This window comes from Phalacrocorax carbo, chromosome 4, assembly GCF_963921805.1.
Source record: "Phalacrocorax carbo chromosome 4, bPhaCar2.1, whole genome shotgun sequence".
Classification (NCBI taxonomy): Eukaryota; Metazoa; Chordata; class Aves; order Suliformes; family Phalacrocoracidae; genus Phalacrocorax; species Phalacrocorax carbo.
In genome coordinates, this window is record NC_087516.1 from 69,648,382 (window position 1) to 69,669,689 (window position 21,308).

Here is a 21,308-nt window from a genome sequence, read left to right on the forward strand (position 1 = left end):
CATTGTTCTGCCAAACCTTATTCTGTTCTCCACATGATATCCTTAGATTTCAATGAAACACTGCAATCTGCACCTGTCTTAACATTAACCCATGTAGATGATGACAGTCCTCAGGACAGTTCTTGTATTTTCACTACCAAAGCACCAATTCTCAGGGCTAGTGTCAATTCTTCATGTCAAAGGAATTCTAGTTTTACACAGACGCACTTGGCAGTGGGATGTGGCCATTTTGCCACTGGAATACCCCTTCCCATATAATTCTAAACTACAATTACCTTTCCATTCCTCGATTGTATGTTCCCTTTCATCCAGCTGTTTATCATATATCTGAGGAGGAGGCTGCAGGAGAGAAACAAAGCTATTTAGTCAATTGTCTGTTGTAAATAATTAGGAGTAATTATTTAAGTAAAGATCAAATCTCTTCTTGCTCTTTGTTACCCATGCTACACATGCAAAAACACATGAAACATTTGAATATTAAAGGATTAACATTTCTGGAATTCAGCTCTTGATGTAGAAGAAATATACTTCTCCCCTTTTCCTCTTTTAAAAAATAGGCATAGTTGCAGTTGAAATAGAACACAGGTCAACCGTGCCATTGTGCTTATACTGCCCAGAAACTCCACACACAGATTGTTTGCACTGGCAGAGAAAGTACTGTCAGAATACCAGACAAATACCAATCCTGATTAATTAGTAGTAATATTACTATTAATTATTGTTATACTATTAATTTTTATGTTGCCCTTTAGATTTCATACTCGCTGCTACAAACTTCTCAGAGTAACTTTAATTTTGAAGTAAATCTCCCTGAGAGTTTCTGATCCATCTTCCAAATTCCAGTATACATATTTTCAAGTAACTTTGCTTTGACCAGAAAGGTTTCTTTTTTTTCACTTGTATTTTTTAGCTGATAAGAATGTCACAGAAGTAGCAGGTCCTCAAATTTACTGAGACGAAGGCAACTTGAATTTCCCAGAGCCTGAATACTTGCTTTCACTGGGCAACTAAGCCATGTGTTCATTGTCTCTCCTGACGTTAGCTGCCAAATAGAGCAGCCAAGCAAGGCAGAGAACTCTTTCCTCCTTCCTTCTACCAAGAAGCTTCAGGATCCAAGGTAAGAGTATCTAATGAAGATGGAAACAAGATCAACAGTACTTTTCTCGCTCATAAGCATTTCCTCTAACTTTCATTTTAGGCACTCAGCCATAGTGTCACTTTCAAACATCCTACTACTAAAGGCACATTTACCAAGCTGTTTTCTGATTCACTAAGAAGTTGAGAATTTGCTCTCAGGACTCTAACACCATCAATCCATTAAGCTATTTGCATGCTACAGATACAACTGAGAAAGTAATATCTCAGTGATGCAATATGGACCAAGAAAATTATATGATAGCTGAACTGGACACATCCACTGAAAACAAGAGAAGTTCCTGAAGAGTGATGTTTGTATCAGGACTAAAGACAAGGGAATTAGGTGAAGTCCTGGATTGCCAAGTGTCATAGCTGAGGAGGTGCTAAGAGGGAACCAGAAACATGTGCCATGAGTTGACATAAGTACCAGGCCTCAGCAGTGGTACCTGATTTTTTGCTATGTCACAAGGTAAGACAGAACGACATAAGAAGTCTGAGTCCAAAACCAATGCAGCTGTTCTCCTAGTCAGCATAACAACCCTTCTCGGTCCCTTCCAGTTAGTCCTGAAGCTTAAGATAGATTCAACCAAAATCAATGCAATCTCCATGGGGACTCCATGTTTCTGCTGATTGTGATATCAGGGAGCTGAATACTACAAAAGACTGCAGGTGAGCCTCACCATTGACCAGCCAAGTGTGGTAAGTAACCTCTACTCCTCCAGCTGAGCCTTCTGGACTACTGCTCAGCCACTCAGCCAGCCCTGCAGCATGTATTTCCTACCAGGGGAAAGCAGAGAAAGCTGACAAAGACAAGGAAAACTTGGGGGCTAGGAATTTACAGGAGACTTACAGAGGCTTTCAGCTCCACTACACAGCTGGCTCTTGGCTTTTACGGTAGCAGCAGGGGAGGCATTTGGCTGAGCTGTAGTCTGAATCACAGCAACAGATCCACTGCTCCTCTGTCAGGTGGAAGGAAAGGAGGTAAACCAAGTTGGACAAGAATATCCTGCAAGTACCTTTCTTTGTAAAAGCTTCAGGGAGGGACTTAGAAAAAGCACAGGCTGTGGGTAAAATTGCTCCTACCAAGTATAAAGACTCTTTTTACACTTTCCATAGGAAAACATTTCTCTCCCAGTCAGAAATAAGAGGATAGATTCCTTTGTACTTCAATTCCCAAACACAAGTTACAGAATCAAAAGGAACAAGTGATCAGAGGCACATTCCTGTCCTCAGTTCACACAACCACAAAATCTTTGGCTTATGTCTCTTCTAATTTATTTCAGCTACATCTTAAGCAGGCATAATTGGCTAACAGGCAACAAGAAAAGCACCAGTAATTATTTCCTAGATTAACACACTCTGGAAACGAAGACATTTTCCAGGGAGAGAGCCAGAATAATCTAATTTGTTACCAAACTCCTACTTTGCTATGTAGGCAATCAAGGGAGAACTACCAAACTCTGCACTTCACACACCACAAGATGCCAGAAGCTGCACCTGCACAGCATTCTACTTCTGTACCAGTGTTTACACTGCAGACCTTTATTTGCGAGCTAGCAGAACCCACAGCTATAAAACACGGCTCTCAGCAGGAACGCAAGAGCTAAGGGTAACAAATATTCGGCGTGATAATGACATGAATAAATCCCTCCTCTTCTTCACACAGGTAGGATCCATAACCTCTAAAGCCTGTGCAGAGCATAGGTGAACGGAGCTCCACTGACAGGCAAGGCTCTTGGACTGGGAGAAGTAAAGCTTCCCTACCTAAATTCCCTGATATAAGGAAATGAGCCTTTATGACATACTTTCATTGATTCAAGCACAGACAGAATACCACAACAGTTTCGGGAATGAATTTAATTTCCCACAATCTCATTATTCTTAATGAGAACCACAAAGCTTAATACATTGTTATCAACCTAGATAATCCCCCCCAGGCTGACCGCCCATTTTCTCCTAACTTGTTTGTTTTCGGGGTTTTTTTTAACCAGTTTCTAAAAGTAGAGGGAGGACAAGAGGTTTTTAACACAAGTATTGTCACAGCAATGGAGCAAACAGAGGAGCTGCCATACCTGGGTCCTCCTGGGCATGTGATTCCAGTCTTGGTGCAAAGGCTGGCCTAAAAATTACTTTGCTGACCAACTCAAATGCCTTAGAGAATGACCAAGTTCATCATTATTAATTTCTATGTGGATGCAGCTGCAGTATTATAGATATTCCTATAAATCCTTCATACAGTACATCCCAACTGAGTGTTTTATGGTTTAGTTTGTACAGGTTCTAGAAAAAGTATACTTAAATCAAAGCACAGTGTGGATCAAGCCTATGGGTGGCAGCATCTAGCTTCAGTTTAAGGTAGCCATTTTCTCCCCAAATCAGACTGATTTGTAAGCAACTGCACTGGTAACAATAACAAAGAACAGAATCTATTTTTGGATGCAGAAGAGAAGGAATGAATTCTATTTCTCTTGTAGATATTAAAATAATACCTTGTTGTTTCAGTGGTTCTTGGCTTTTATATTTAACAAATGGATTTTAAAAATCTTTTTGCATTAAATCTAACATTCATCAAATACAATAAAAGTTGCAACCCCGCCCCCCCCCCCCCCCCCAAAATATCGACATGGACCTTTTTCTACACAACAAAAAAACCCCACCTAAAAAACCCCAAAACAAAGATGAAAACCAAAACCCACAGAAGGCCTTTTTTTCGTGTGGTCAGATAAATCTCAGGAGACTACTAGATTTGTCAAATGCCTTTCTAATATCCAGGGAAGAAAAGACTTTCACTAGGGAAAAAAGGAAAACATATGTTGAGGCTGATGTACTCTCACTTTCCCAAAGCAACATGGATTGGTTTGTATGCCACTGCTAGAAAGGAAAGCGAATGGGCTCACACTTGAATAAATCCTTCCATCTCTGTCCTGCCTCTGCAGAGCTAATGCCACAGCACAGTGAAGACCTTGGGATGAGCTGTTTTTAGAAGCTTGGCAGGCACAAGGCTTGATTCTGCATCTGCTCCCAAAATCGCAGGGTCTGGAGCAGTAGCTGTGGAGTGACGTACAAGGCAATGATAGAATTAGGAATATACAAATAACAGAGGGAATGGAGGCTGTAAAAATTAGTAGTGTGAGGTTAAATAATTTATTAAACGGCTTAGACCCTCATAACAGGTAGATATAAAAATTCCTTTGTGTTTTGCTACAACCTAGATTGTGTTACTGATACCATCTATATATTTATTTTTGCAGTGCAAGCCAAAGTGCACCAGTGTGCTGTCACCAGAGGCCTGAAGTCTCTTTAGCTAGAGAAGAAAGTGTCAAGGGCCTTGGATTTCACCCTGTATTGCCCAGGGACTCCAGAGTGGGCTTGGCATGATCTCAACTATGGATATGGAAGAAGAGATCCCTTCATGTCTGTTCGTTCCTTGGACTCTTTGCAGAGCCTTTTTGAAAACTCCACGCATAGTATGCATCAAAGAAACTGTGGTCTGAGCTGTTTCTGAACAGCTGGACTGTCAGGATACCATGCAGTAGGAGTCAAGATTACTTGGCTACACACAGATGACCAAACAGCTTGCAGAAACACACAACAGCGAGCTGGAAAAAGCTTTAGTTTGGTTTGGAAAAGAAAAAGAAGAAAAGAAATGCCTTGTTCTTCTCTAACCACTACTTCCCACTGACATTAACACAGATTGCTGCAGAAGTTGTGTTCAGCTTCCATAATTAATCAGCTATAAATGAATAGATGTTGCTGACTGGAGGAAATATCTGTGCTTTTGTACAAAGCAGAGTTGCAAACTTCTTTTGTGAGACAACAGATGTGCACCATCGACCTCTAAGCAGAAAACCATACCCTGTAACTGATTGCTGAAAAAGCCCTGTGGCAGATCACCAAAGAGCTTAGATACAACATTTATACGCACAGAGCTGAGTAAGAGAAAAAAATACCAGAGAAGATGCACAACCTGACAGCCTTGATTTTGCTGTGAAGTGTCACATGTAATGAAGGTGACACCTTCTTTGAAGCTTTGCCAAGGTCACAGAGCTCTACAGAAGCACTTCTCCATCATCGTGGATGCTCAGTACTCACAGGTAAAATAAGAGGTGGGTGATTTTTTTTTTTCTTACGATAAACTATGAAACTTGAAATTCATTTGAACAGATTATATTTATCAGCTGGTCATAGATATTTTATACAGGGCTAAGACAATACAGCAGCAGTTTCTGTCCTGGACAACACCTTGGACCGAGAACCGCAAACAAATCTCTCTTCGTAAGTATTGTAGGAAACAGCATCACGTGAATAAAAGTTAACACAGAGGTTGGCATGCATAGAAAAATGAATAATTCACAACTGAGCTCCTCGTAGGTGGTCCTAGATGCAGAGATACCCCAGTGAAATATAAAGCCTATGAAAATGAGACCAATAACAAAGCAGATGCATTACAGTGAATAAAAGCCCACAAAATCTGTCACTGATGTAGAATTCTGTCAACATAGAGAAATACTTAAAAGGAATATTTTTAACATCTGATCTTTTAATTTTCTAACAAATCTCTTTTCTAATGGGTAGCATATGCCAGATAACAAGCAATAACTACAGGAACAATTCTAAATTCTAAGATGAATTTTGAAACCAGTTAACAGAAAACATCAGATAATAATCTATGGCAAATTTTGCTACTAGATTTTTTTTCCACTGAATGAAACAATACTGTTGCCAAGTAGGAAAAAGTATGAGATCACACAGGTATTCAAAAGGTTCAGAAATTAAGTCATTTATAGGTTAAGGAAAAATGTGCAAAATTAAGTCCAAAACAATTGCTCCTAAATAGCAAAAATTATTCTAAGATAGCATCTTCCACAAATGTGCAAGCAGATCTTTTGGGCCAAAAAACAGTTGGTTAATTTTTTAATGAAATAACATAATAATTGAAAAATTAAGGGGAGGAACAGAAAGCAGCCACAGTCTTGAATAAGAATGTGACTTTGATACCAATAAGTAGGTATCTCTTCCATTCAAAATTATTTACAATGCCAACAATATGGAAGGAATTAGACTGAAGATCAGGCAGCTCAAGCCAATGCAGTCCTAGAGAACAACCAGCACAAGTGTTCTGAAATTTGATTTCAGAGCCACTCATGTGGCAATGCTAAGGCTATTCTAAAGCACATCTCTAGGAATCCATTCTATTCGCAGACAATTTTGGGACAAAAACAGTGACATGCATATAGGCAGCAATACATAAATGTTAGGGGAGCTATGAAAAATTAAATATCAGATTTGGGATTTATTCACAGATCATCTCAATAAGATAAGAATGTATAGCAACCTCAAAAAAAGGCAGCTGTGTAAATGAAAACGAGGTCTCAAGCACAGCATTTTCAGAGAAGAAAACAGAGAAGCTAATATGTCATCAGGGAGATGTTGAGATTATCTACAATAAACAGCATAGTCTACATGTGGAGGCAAGAGATGTTGGAAATGTTCTATTTTTAGGAAAGGAGACAAGAGCACTTTGAGGGAGGAAAGGTATTGCGTGTCTCATTTATCCATGATAATAGTCCAAATGCTGTTATGTAGGCAAAGTAAATATCAAAACACGAGAGTAATAAACATAATAAGTGGAACTGAGACAGTTTATGCATATAAGATATAGGAAGAAGGAACCTTTAACTGAAATATAAAATAACATTTATAGGTTCCTAAATAGATTTCCTGCATAATGTTAGTAAATAATACTTTTCCCTTTTGAACCCTGGTTTTCCTACATATAAATTAGGTGTGAAGACTGATAACAGATTTCAACAGTTCCTAAAATCTTGGGAATTCCACACAATCATAAATACACATTATCTGTGTGTTTTCATATTTTTTTAAAAAAACATATTTTAGTTACGGTTGGTTGAATACAGAAATTATTGTAACTGTGAGTAACATTATTCAAATTAATTTCAGAGCAATGATCTATGCTCCGGAGAACCTAACACTGTGACTTTATTACCAAAGACGCTGCAGCAGGCTGAGTGGGCTCAGAGCAGCTGGCTAACTAGTTTAGTATGTTAGACCTAAGAATTACCTCTAAATCAAAAATCTAGTTTACCCATTCACTCCATAGGTAAGCTTAAAAACTGTGCAAGGCCTGTTTCTAAATGTAAATATGATGGCTGTTTCAGACCTGTTGAAGGCTTTGGATGTGGTTTGTTTTTATGCAGAAGTCTGTGGGAGAATCACAGCGCTGTTTCTGTAACCTCCTGCTGTTAGTGAATAGCAAGTACCACATCTAATAACATATCGTCTTCCGTTCTGTATCAGGGAATCACAACATGGCATTTAAGGCCAACCAGAAGAGTTTAATGCTGTTACACATCAGGGGAGAAAGGGTATTGTATTTCTATGACTTCCCATTTGTGTTACAGTCTTTGCCCATCAGAATGAGACATAATAGTTTTATTGCCCTCATACAGCCTGTGAAAGACCATAAACTTTTAATAGACTTCTAAAAAGGGACTGTAATTGTCTCAGTGGTCTGCTTTCTAACTGGACAGGGCTATCTTATCTGTTCCCCTCACATTCATGATGCTGTAAATCTGGGCAGATGTAGAGGGTCGTTACCTCCACGTTAAACTTTGACACCAAATTCTCTTCTTATTCCCTGAACTGTCTTCAGTGCTCTTCATGCTCTACGCCAGCATGCACTGACACTTCATGACATTGCAACAGCTCACTTCAAAATTCCTGTCACATCAAATGCTTTCACTTACTTGTCCTCCTAGGCCTCTGAACCAAACGAATACTGTACAACAGACGCCTAGCTGCTTTTGATGAAGCCATTTACAGGGGAAAAGGAGTAATCTAAATAGACAGCTAAGTTAACTAAATCCCCCCAATGCTATACTGGTTGAAAATGCCATCTTGTTTAATACCTCTCTGTCCTAATTGCTGTGTTATCCCAACTGTACAGGGTTATGGATTGTGGATGGAATCCTGCTTTATGTTACACACTATGGGAAGAGGACTCAAAAAAACCCCAAACCAACCAAACCCCAAAAAGCCACCTACCCCACTACCAAACCTTTAGTCACATGAAGAAAGACTGGTTGTGGTTATCAAGTGCTACAAAAGAGAGAGTGCAGTGAATGTGGGCAGATGCAAGACAGTACAGACTCTAAGTCCAGTGGGGCAATCAGGAAAAATAGAGGGAAGTTAAGCACAATGCAAGTGACCAAAAGCATTTCCCTCACTCATTTTCTTATCGCTCTCTTGCCAGGTTCCCTGGCCTGCGCATTTTCAGGGTAGTCTGTGAAAAAGCAGGGTTGCTTCATAGAGCCTTGTCATGCTGCAAAGCCTAAAGGAGAATTCATTAAGGTGCCAGGTGGTCCTCTGCAAACTTTCCCTAAGGAAATGGCAGAATATTTGTCTTTGCTAGTCCATCCTTTCTCCCACTTCTCCCACCACTCCATCCTTTCCTGTCCACTTTGCAGTCAACAGCTAAGGCTCCTGCTGTACCCTCTGGCACCTAGCCCATGAAACAGACACAAACCTCTGAAGCTGTGAGCTAGTGGGGTGGAGAGCTCATCTAGGAGGAGACAAGGCCCGCTTGGGGAAAGCAAAGCCAAAACTGCCATTAGTACCTGTTGTCTGTGACACAGAAAGACAGAATGTAAAATCTGGCTTACAGCTTTTCTCTCCCTTCACTAGGAATAAACAGACTAATTACTTAGAAAGGTACATTCCCAAATACAATGTACTTCCTTGTGTAAAGGAAGAGAAGAAAAGATGAACACTGCAGTACCTAATACAATTCTGTGAAGTGCTCCTGATCCCTCTGCCTGACAGAGGAGTTCTGATCTGCCTGTTCATCACACCTGGAGTGATGTAATTCGGCTTGCGTCAGAACCCACACAACAGAGAACTGAAGTCTTGAGCTTTTATTGGGTCATGGACGACCAGGCTTTTCTTAAATTTCTGTCTCTACAGCTTTGTTCTCAGACAGGAAAAAGAAACTTACACGTCTTGGATGAGACCAGTTGCAGAAGCCCAACTCTAACACAATAGACGGCTCACTGAATGCAACCATAAAAAGAAAAATTCATAGGCTCCAAACAGTATGTTTGTAAAACGCAGGAGCAAGCAACTCCAAACTAGTAAGGCTCATGATTACCTCAAGGAAAAACCATAAAAAGAGGGTGGAAAAAAAGGACCAAATCTGATGCTGACTAACTGCGGCATTTCTAGTGAAATACAGAACAAAAATGCCCACCTAAAACCTGTTTTAACAAAAGATCATCTTGAGGTAAAGATAGCAGGGGATAAATGTTTCAAAAATGGCCAACATAGTAAAAATAGCACTTCTGAATTTCAGCATGAAATATGCAAAAAGAATAGAAAACAAGAGTAAAACTGAATACTCAGAGAGTGCAAATACAAAATCCAGTAACTGGTTTATCAGCTAACCAAAGCAGCAGGATGTTAGAATAGCCCAGTCTTCTGATAATCAAATATGAGACAATACATTTAAGAGACAAAGAAGAGTTGAACAAAGAGTTGCAAAGGACATTAGTCTGAATAAGAATGGCTACTGTGCTCCACATCAGCTCAATCCCTTTCCATCACTTTATTATTATTATGTAAGTTTGCAAGACTCTCATGGAAAGAGAAAATATCACTACCTCTTCTTTGGGTTGGATATCTTCCAGATAGGGAACACAAACTATTTCATGCAACTTACTGCACACTGAGAACAGAAACTTTATAGTAACAGACTCGCCTTAGGCTGATACATGTTTGCATAAACCTTTGTCAACCTATTCTAATCACGAACACAGATCCTAAATCTATACCTGAACAATCATAAGGAAAAATGGGCTAAATGATTTGAAAAAACTAGACTGTAATCTTTCATTTGCTTTTGTCCTTCATTTATAAAAGCTGGCTCCCAAACACAGCTAAGATAGGTAGGCACAAAAAGTTGAGACCACACTGGGACAAACTGTTAACTACATTCAGTGGAACAGCTTATCATCAGTACACATTTCTCTACCTTTTCCATGAGGCATTTTTATAAGCTTCACAAACTACAGCATAGTTTCTGGACAAAAAGGACCTAGACTTGTAGCATGAGGATTTCAACATGCTTCAACAGTGCTTTGACTTAGAATTGCTTTCTGGTTTGCATCTAGAAACAGGTTCAGCTGCAGAACTAAAGTCCAGTGGCAGTTGTAAATTCCGTTTCCATGTTCCAAAATTTAGTAGACTAGATCCAGAGATCCATTAGAAATGTCACTGATGAAATGTGCTGGTGCAGTTAGAATCATAGCACACATTAATAAAATAGCTTACCAAGATAGGGAAAAATTACTTTTTCCGTTCAGATTGGACACCTAAGATGTACACAACCTGGAAGAATCAGACCACCATCTGTTCTTTGTACTGATGTCCCTAAGGTTGTTTTGTTTTGGGTTTTGTTTTGTTTTTTTTTAATTTTCAAAAACTAATATTAATGTGCCAGAAAATAATTTTTAGGTTTTTACATGTCATTCAAATACTACTTTTCCATGCAGTTGTACCCTATTGTAACTTCCGTGGTTTAGTTCAGTATAGACAAATTCACAGTCAGATTATTAAATGAACCAGCAGAAGTACCTACCCTTGAAAGACCTCATTTGTTGGACGCTTTTAGATGAGTACCAACTCCCACCCATGCTACAAAGTTGGCAAGATCTAACAAAAATACGTAAGATGACAGCCATTTCCCCTTTGCCCATGACATGCTTATTGCATGGCAGCAGGAAATGCTTACTGAACTTGAATCTAACTCTTCTGCAACTCTAAGGCGGCAGATATTTCAGTGAAGTATTTATCTGAGAGAGATGCAAAGACTCTTTTGATAGTAATTCAATTCTTTATCTAATATTCTTAATAACACAAAATTACAACAACAAGTACCACAAGTCGAACAAGGGAATCCGCACTCTGCAGAGCCTGGGGCTTACGGTATACTACAAACTGCTCCACAAAACTGTAATCATTTAAGACATCGGATGTTGGCACAGTGTTACAAGATACTCCAAAAGGTATACTGGATGTTACACTAGGTTCCCTGGTCCATGTCTGAGGTCACAGACAGGTGGACACAGCCTGTTCTGCAAACCAACACAGCTTTTTCCAAGAGGAAAAGAAGTTACTTCATGCTTGAAGCACTAAATCAATTGTGTTATCAACAAACAAGTTTATCACATACAGGTACCTTGCTGTCTTGTAAAGAACTAATAGCCACTAGACATCAAGCATTCAACCAGAACTGGCAAATAGTAACATGGACGAGCAAGTAAAACTTGTGTTTCTGTACTCCGAGTGTAGCAACAACTACCCCTTGTAGCGGCACTGTCAGTTAATAGCAGTCCCAGAACCTCAGGACACTTTTTTGAGAAAGAACAGAAATCCACCAATCACCCATGAATTTGCTTGAGAAACTTATTCCATCATGGAGACAATGCCGATAAAAAACACAGACTGACTGCACTTCAACAGTGGAATCAAGAGGCAAAGAAAATCCAAAAGAGTTTTCTCCAGAAAATAATTAGTAAATGATTGAAATCTACCACTGAAAGTGTGTCAGCATTAACAGATCAAAATTTAGAATTTAATGACTGTTAATCACAAAAAGAAAGTCCTCCAGCTTAACTTTTCCTCTGAAAGTGAGATTGGAAAAAATAACAAGTATTAAGTGAAGCCAGAATCTTTCTAGAGTTCCTAGAACTCTGACAAAATACAATGAATGTTTATTAATCCCGTGTTCTTCTCTTCACTGCACACAACCTGAACCTCCCTGGTTTTTAACCTGCTGTGATCCCAAGGGAAGAAGGGTGTCAGAGCGATTGGTGTCAAAGCAATTCAGTAACACTTCACTGTCTAAGTACTCATGACAAAAAATGTTAGTATGATTCTATAGTATGCAACTGAGAAGATATAGCATGTTTTGGAAGAGAAAACTTTGAAGCTAAAAGAGTCAGAGAAAGCAGCTGGGGATGCTGATGTTCAGCTCATGGTAACTACATGATAACTGTGCAAAGAACCAGGTGGGAGAAGAGAACAGAGGGTTGTCTAAAAAGGTGTAATTCAGACAAAGATGCAAACTACAAATAGCTGTGACAACACTGGACATTTGAAGCTGAACATTTAAATGCACTATTCCTTCCTTGCAGCACGTCCTCTGTTCTTTGAGGTGCTATGGGAGAAATGACAGCTTGGTTTTCCATTGCTTCACATCTTCTGTAGTACTTTACTGAGCAATGATATGCAGCCAACAGTGAAAATGCAAGGAATGTGATTTCATAGCATGGCACCATGTTTCTACAGGCATTTATGGTAATAGGAGGCACATGTGAGAGACTAATGTCTCAGTGAACTAGAATGTAATTACTGCAGGCTTTTGAGAGCTAGTGGGCTCATTAGATTCCAGCCAATTCACCTGGCAGGAAAAATGCATAATTATTATTCCTGCTTTACAGTCATGATCCAGAGAAAGGATGTGGTTTGTTCTAGACCATGTGAGGACCCTATGGTACAATCAGAAATTAAACCATTGTCTCTTCAGCCATAGATGTACCCCTGATCTCTGTCTGTGTAAGAGGACAGTAATACGAGGTTCAATATCAGCTGTAATTCTAGGCATGCGTGGTAAGTTCTTCCTTCTAAAAGGGCAACCTCATTATGACAAAAACTCAACCTCTGCTTCAATCTGAAACACAACTAAGAGCAAACATTTGGAAATTGAGCAAATCATTACACTGAAATATTCAATGTACCAAATTCCTGTCCTGTTTTGCATAAGTGGCTCTCAATAGATAAGTTCACAGGCAAAGCACACCTAAAGAGGGACCCAAATCTAAGTTCTGACATCAGAGTAGTTCTGTAAAATGGAATGAAGAAACACATGGAAATAAAAAAAAAGTACCTGAAAATGGAATGGGATCTTCAAGAGGGATGTGAAACTAAAACGTACATGCCAGGGGGTAAAATATTGCAGAGTATCAAACTGTATAAAACTTCAGACTGACACTTTTTTCTTGAAGAAAACTAAACAGGACACAAAAACTAAAGGCTCTTTAGATAGCAGACCCATCCCATATAAAGCACTCCTAAGTAACATACTGTGCAAAAATCCTGCGCGTGTGAGATCTGATGGGGTTTTGTGCCTTCCATTTACTTCTGAAGTTTACTGCACTTTCAAGAACACACACTGAGTTGGAGCATATCACTAAACAGCAGTGATTTCATTTTGCAAGGTTCAGGGTCTTGTGGTTAAGTAAGATTTCTAAAACCTGTTGAAATACTGAGCTCATACATTTCACACACAGTATTACAGAGAACATCCCCGAGTTATACCTGTATCTATTATACCTTGTCACTGAAGTGCCTACAGATTGCACTTATTCCTGTTAACACCAGCCTCACCTAGGCATACAGAGATGTGTCTACAACATGACAGGATTGTAAGAAAAATTCCGTTTCTGTTTGCACACATGATACTGAACATTGAACCATGACCCAGGAAAACACATGAGCCCCTGCTTCATTTTAAGGAACAATTTGTGTCCTGCTAAAATATTTCTGACTCCCAACTTCAGGATTTTGTATTGTTTTGATTAACTCTCCTCCTCTCAACATATATCCTTGAACATGAACATAGGAAGTGATGTTTGCTGTTTTCCACAAGGAAAGGTTTAGACAGAAAAGAAAGAGTATCTTTTCCCAGACTGACTTATATAGCTAGAAAAACCAGGTGAGCGACATGGTTCAAAATCCTTTCTTCATGCTGTCTAGAAGAAAGCAGAAAATGGGTTCATATGCTTGAAGTATTTTTGTTTGTCCCACCTATTGTCATTTAATCTAATAAAGAGATATATGCTGTCCCTACAGGCCTCATTTCAGGTAAATCCAAAGACCACCACAGTCACAACATTGTTTCTTTACAGCATGCTTGTTATCAAGCTACTGTAAAGCACTAGGAATCTATGAATCATATCTGTGTTTAGCAGTCTGAAGTAAGGAGTCATGCCTTACTTACCGCCTCCACTTCTGCTGGGTCATACCAGACATTAATGTATGGATGCTGTAAGGCTTCATCTACTGATATTCGCTTGGCCGGATCAATGACTAGCATCTTTGATAGAAGGTCCCTGGCTTGGCTGGCTAGAACAATGAAATCAGATAAAGAGTATTAATACAAAACAATCACCACCTCCAGATGAGGGTTAACTGGGTTAGGAAAGCAACAATGTCACAACCCTTTTAGAGTTTGTATGTATTTCTGCCCCTTGCCTTGTTATAGCAAGAGTTCTTCAGTAATCATTTTAGGTCAGATTCATCAGGAAGATGCCAACACCAGGGCTGCATAGCATAAGTCCCCTAACAAGCTTCAATGAGATTTTACGTGTGTATGCAGATTCCATGTAGAGAATAATCTATCTAGGAAAAACGTGCTTGAGGTATGTGTCTTATTGCCGAGATCAGAAATTAAAAGCTTGCCTAATAAAGTCTAAAATCAAGGAATTACTAAATCAAAACCTGAAACTTACAGGCACTCTTATGATGGCTCAGTAGAACATCCAAACTTTTCTGTATATTTTAAAATTTTTCACCTAGCCTGCTGGGTGACATTAAATATTTCAGTGAGGCATAGGTACCAGGCTTACCTTAGGGCATCTCATTAGAAGCAATAATGTCAAATCTGTAGCCTGGGATCAACACGTAACGGTATGCAAGTGCCTTGGAACTGCTTAAGTCCTGTTTGTGCCACATAACAAAGCTTAAATCAGTGGGACATACGCTCCACTGCAAAAATGCAGAGCCTTATACATGCATTGAGTTTTATGTTGCGACATTGATTTATTTTACCTGATAATATAGCCCATTGTGCCTATCAGGCCACAAACTCACCTTTTTATTACTGAAATTGTTTTTACTGTTTAGAGTTTGTAATAAATATAGCACCATCTAAACCCTTGGGAAAGAAAAAAACCCAAACATATATTTCTAGTATTAGTATCAATGTAGTGTTCTAAGCGCTTCCATGTTCAAAATCATGTCCTGTGTAAATGAAGAAGAATGTAAAGAGATGTAAGTGCAAAAATATTATTAGGTATCTCATCAGACATGGGTAACTAAAAGCAATATCTAAGTAAACCATTAACATCACATTATGGTGAAGTATTTAGTCAGGGTGTGGGATGATACAGTGCTGCACAAGCAGAATATTTTTAATACACTGTTTCTTGTTCTGTGACTGTATCTGAAAAACTGGCATTCAGTATGCTCAAACACATGTGCTTCCCGTATCCAAAAGACAACAGCACTGTTTGACAGTCATTTCTATTCATTACCTCTAAACCCAAGAAAATGCCATTATTCAGTTTTATTGTATTAGGAGTATAAAATTCTGTGTACCCAAAAGCATCTGCTCAGACCTTTCACTTTGCTCACAGAGCTGAGACAGCAGCCTTGCTATGAAACAGCTGTTAGCTGGAAGAGTATTTTGGGTAATGTACTAACATGGAAATTGCAAGCAATTGAAAACCATTACATGCCACGGTAGTAAGTGGCCCCAAGTACTCAAGTCGTGCAGAACTGATACACAGTATAGGTGAGCAGGGGTTCCAGAGCTGTGATGAGAAATCCTTTCTATACTAAACACACATTAATCACTCTTCCCAATTGAAGGTGAATGCCCTGTTCAAGTAAAACAAGACTTCAATATGTGATTAAAATCATCGCAACTTATATTTTACAGGGGTATATCTAGTCACACTGTAATTAAGTTAGCTATCTACTTCACATATCCAAACCGACCCACAGCATTTTTCAAAAGAAGAAATCCACCCATAGCAAGTGTTAAACCGCAGGTACATCAAGACCGTTTTGGCTGACCTGTTAATACCTATCTATTGTCTAGTAAAGGTAGAGCTATGGCCGACATCTGGCTGAATTGGTATTTTTCATCCAGAACAAAATAGCTGAGATGTTCCAGTGGAAGCTCTACTCTTCCTTTGTGTTAAAAGTTTAAGTATCAGAGTAAAGGAACGCCTCAGCTCCTTGCAGTACAGAATCATCACACAGAACACCATGGGGATACGGTCAACACATCAGTGATATGTTCCCTTGGCTGCCCAAGCACCAGGGTCTCCAAAAATTGTTTCCAAAAGCTCACTCTCAGCTGAACAAAACCCATGCAGTCATTCATCTCTGCACCTAACTGCATTAAAAGGAAGTGCAACTAGAAAGGAAGAAAAATTGAAAAAAACCTTCATTGCATTGTAGCTGTTGACATGTGAAACATGTCCCTTTGTCAGACATACCTTTGAGTTTGTTGTGTTCTGAGTCAGCTGGGAAGAGAGAGTCTGGAAAGAGTTTGGGGAAAGTGAGGCCAGCATACTTGGGTCTGTTCTCAACATAGTTCCGTACCGTTGGCTGCAGCTTCTTCATGAATTCTGGACAGGGTGTTCCCAGCTGCTCAATAACTTTATTCCACTGATCAATATCTGAACATCAGTAGTTAAGGAAAACAAAATGCAAACCCATGTAGTCTCCTGACATTTCTGTTCTCTGGGAATCCTCAGAGGTGTTTAACTCCCTTCATAATATCTTTACAGTCACTGTCTTTTTTTCAGCATTATGCCTCCAGGTTCTACAGCCTGCAAAGGGCAAAACTCTCTTTCACAACTAGAATTACTTGCAGGCATTGTGCAATCCTAAAACCACCACCACCATGGGAGAATACACGGCTTCTTCTCCTTGGGTCAACACTTGTTAGCATTTTTATTTTTCACTTGCAATCCAGTGACTTGCACTCCCTTTTTTTTACATGCAGGTAATTGCCTCTATGTCACCTTGGCTACACAGGTGCAGCAGAATGACACGTTCACTGCCCTCTCTGTTCAGCCTGTGAAGAGTGAGACCCAGCTGGCTCAAAGGAGTTCTGCACAGAACAGAAGTAACCTTCAACTCATCTTCTGCACGCTTGTATGTTTATTCTCTCCAGTAACTTTATTGGTGCTAATTTTGCTAAAATCACCCAACCAGCAACCCCTCAAAAGAAATTTGTTTGATTTTATAAGAATGCTTTGGGACTAATTTTCTATAGACAAATGATGCCTCAGGTATAGACAGATGTTTCTCTTTAACTGCAAATGTGATGGTTACATTGCTAAACTGTTACTGACTAATAAGAAACAGGCTCTCATGCTTAAAAAGAAATTGTATTACAGGCAATTTGTACTGAGCTTTTTGTTTTGTTTTGTTGATTTTAGTTTTCTTGAGATAACAATTAGGCATCAGATAGGCATTATCTAGCTCTTCCGGCCATGTTAAGAACAAGCCTTACTGTGCCAAAAAAAAAATTAAGCAAATGTCTATAAAATCAGTACCATCTCTACATCACACTGTCTAATTCACAGTGCTAAGAATCTGATGACAAAGGAAGAGTACATACAGCCATGGGTACATTGATGCTAAGAAATGTGATGAAGGGAGTTTCATTAAGAACATACTAGAAATAAAAATCTTTTAAAAGACAAACATACAAAGCATTTCAGCACAGAGATTTTTCTTTTTTAATTATTATTCTAGGTTATTATTGTCATGAGCAGCATAAGCGTTGGGAAGTTTCCCAAATACTAAAGACAGTTCCTCACAATCTAGGAGAGAAATCAGGTCAACAGAATGAAGATAAGAAGGAAAAAAAAAAGTCAGGCAAAAACCAGCTCTTTGGTGCAGCAGCAATTTCAGATTTTCAAAAGTTTTTATTTACGGAAATGGAAACTTAGTATTTTCACATACGTTGAAAATTCAAGACAGGCTTAATTTGGGTCACATGAATGGTCATATCTGAACAAAAAAAAATCAAATAATTAATTTAAAAATTGCAGCTTCACTGATCAACAGTGTTTAAAGGAATGAAAACAATTTAAACATATGCTTTAAGAATACCAAAACAGGGCTTTGAATGGTTTTAGTTTCAACTGAAAAAGGTTGCTAGAAATAGCAGTGATCTGTAAAGGTTTCTCTGAATAACTTTCATTTTTAAACTAAAAGAAAGATGTATGTAGAACAACCCCTCCCCCCCCCCCACACTGTATAGGTTTTATGTATCTTGTGTTGTCCATTAAAAATATATTTTTCTCAAAAGAAAACTGAAGAATTGCAACAACAATGAAGTTATTCAGGACTATAGCTGCTCGAAGACAAGCCCGAATACTTCATTAAACATTTCATTAGAAAATAAAGTGTTTTGACATTCTAAAACTTGTATTCTGAGTTAACGCACCTCACTGTTTGATGGCTGAACTATTTCAGAAGCAGGTCTTTCTGAGGAACTTAAAAATATAGAATCTGTAAATGCTTTGCAGAGAAGAACAGAGAATACAGAAATGAAGGTGCTGTTAGTTGTGCCAGGAGAAGCTAAATGGGTGAGAAAGCCAAGCTATGGAAGTACCACTGGAAGCATTACCGGTGCAGATTGAGTGAAGGCCATTTGATAAAAACAGGGAGGGCCAAAATCAGGACTTGCTTCAAAGCAGACGTCAGAAGCTTACATTTGTATGGAGCAGATTAACCATCTCTCAGGCATCTAATGAAGGCCAAAACCAGAGATCTTTGGGATCTCAGAATTTTGTGGGATTTGGACATGCTGAGAGGGAAGATGTAGTAAGATGCTCTGGATGTGTGTGATAAGGGAAAAAGGGTAAAAAAAGATCCCAGAATAGGGCCTACACGGTGGGAACCAGTGTCACTGGTGATGGAGAATCCTCAGACAACAGGCCAGTGCCCACTGCACACATTTCTTCTATGCTGACGGAAAGGCTCTCACTGAGGGACAACAGACAAGCAGGCCACCACTCACAACTGGAAGATTTTAAGAGGTGGAAGCAGCTTCATGAGTGCAAAGACAACAACCAAAGCCAAGGGAGCTGGCAGAGCTGCTGTGTTCCAGTCCTTGAGTAGCCTTGATTTGCAGGAGGACAACACTGGAGCTTTTGCAGCCCTGGCTTATACCAAGGGCCAAAACTGTCAGGCTTTACATTACAGCAACTTCAGGGACTGGTTTTGAGTAACTGAATGATCTGAATGGATAATCGTGCTTCTTTACTGTTGCTCCAATACTGCCAAAACCCTTAAATAAAATGTATTCATATGCTCTTTATATATATCTACACACACACACACACACACACACACACACACACACAAATCGACATGATGGAGCACTCAGGACCTGTTTTTGTCCTAAATAATAGCAATAGCAAAACCATGCCCAGCGAGAGCAGGTGGAGATAGACCATTTTTCAGTCAGATGAACACACATATTTTCTCTCTAGTATTGTTTCTCCACTTACCCAGGCCTAACTAGCGCTGGATTATATTCTGAGGTTTCCAATACATGACAACGTGCAAGAATGAAGTAACATTCTTGTTAAATACTGGTCCGTCTCCATTTCGTTGTTACGTTTCATACAATCACTGGTTGTAATGCATCTGTGGCACAACTGACAATGAGAGGTTGTACCCATCATGGTATGAGATTAAAAAAAAAGTTTTGAAAAAAACCTGAGGTCTACCTACTGAAGCAAAGAGAAGCAGCTTTCTCTAGCTGGCAGTCAGCATTAACTTCAGCAGTTCTGCAGAAAACAATTGTTCCTATAGAACAGTTCTAATATGAATCAAAACCTACTGTAGGTTACATTAACCAATAAGTGATGGTGACTATAGATGTTATTTGCACGCCAACTGAAAAAATGGGACTATGAATTAATCATCACGTAGCTCTGACAGAAATTTCCCAGGCCAAAAAAGATTAACCTGTATTTCAGTGAAGAAAACTTAAAGAAGAAAAACTTCTGCTAACAGAAGACCCTGTTTTTCCCCTTGAAATTAAACAAATGTTGGACAGACTGGAAGTTGGAAAGAATTACAGCCCAAAACTCTGGAAGATGACAAAATGCCTGCTTTAAAGCTATTTGAATCACCTCAGCTGTCCCTTGCCCCAAGCAAGACCAAGGAAAATGTGTCAACTATACACAATAGCACCTGTATGACTTAAGACAGAAGAAGGGACCTAACTTGGATTTAGTTTGTCCCTGGCACTAACACTGTGAGGTTTTTGCTAACATTAAGATGGCCATACTAAGTTACAGCAAAGAAACTTATTTAAGAAAATAGTCCTAAAATGGGTATATTTTGAATGAAGATTTACCATTGAGTGAGGCCTCAGGTGGCCTCAAACTTCCCAGCCACCTTTTCTCTTTGCACTCTAATACTGTCTTACGGATTATTCTCCTTTGCTTTCTAAATACTTGGTTATTTACTTGGAAAAAAAACAGAATCTGAACTGCAGCTGAAAAGACGTATTTTTCTAAAGCAAATGCACAACATTTCTAATGGGAAAATAATATTTTGAATACACAATAAGGTACTTCTATTAGAAAAATCAGATTTCACAGTGAAGTCATCTATTTAGAGGTATAGGGTGAAAGTTTACTTTCAGGAAACTTCTGTTTCTGTTCCCATTGATGCAATGTGTGCATTGACGCAATCTATTTTAGAAGTGTGAATTAAGGACCAGTTTTGTTCCTTCAGTTGGCCTGCAGACTTCAGTTAAATTACATTTCTGCAAATACTCAAACAACTAAGGAAATGGAGCTTGCCTGTGAGGGAAAACTTACAATACTTATCTGTCTCAATCAGAAAATATTAAAAGCATTTTTACAGTTCCACAAATTAATAGCTTGTGATTAAAATATGAAATTTAGACAACAAATTATCTTCTTTGTACTGAAGCTAGCTAGCCTCAAAATGGCAATAAATTTTCTTTTTCCTTCTCATGTTATGTCTGTGTAAATCATACTTTTTTTTTAGTCAATGATTATATTTTCTTGTGTTCAACAGTGAGGTTTTGCAGTTGCAATACAAATAAAAACATATTATGATGCGTGTATAGTTAAGCCCGTTCATTCTTCACTGGTAGTCAAAAACTTGTCTGTGCTCAGCTGTTTAACCTTTAGCAGTAACTTACTGTAATCATTCATGTTTCTCTTCCTGAAAAAGGAGAGGAAGTCTCCTGTTGCAAGTCTAACAGCCAACCGATCACCAAAGACCAACCATTGCTTTTC

General features: G+C 38.9%; 1 protein-coding gene across 2 annotated transcripts in view; it reads right to left on the reverse strand.

Annotated features, from left to right (window-relative positions):
* Positions 1-21,308, reverse strand: part of MAPK10 (mitogen-activated protein kinase 10) — an 86,646-nt gene that overhangs the window by 7,577 nt on the left and 57,761 nt on the right. For both annotated transcript variants that reach the window (XM_064450380.1, XM_064450381.1), the window contains exons 8-10: positions 16,500-16,682; positions 14,213-14,337; positions 276-339 (exon numbers count right to left, since the gene is read on the reverse strand). In XM_064450380.1, the coding sequence (XP_064306450.1) occupies positions 276-339; positions 14,213-14,337; positions 16,500-16,682 (372 nt within the window). The remainder of the gene's footprint in view (positions 1-275; positions 340-14,212; positions 14,338-16,499; positions 16,683-21,308) is intronic.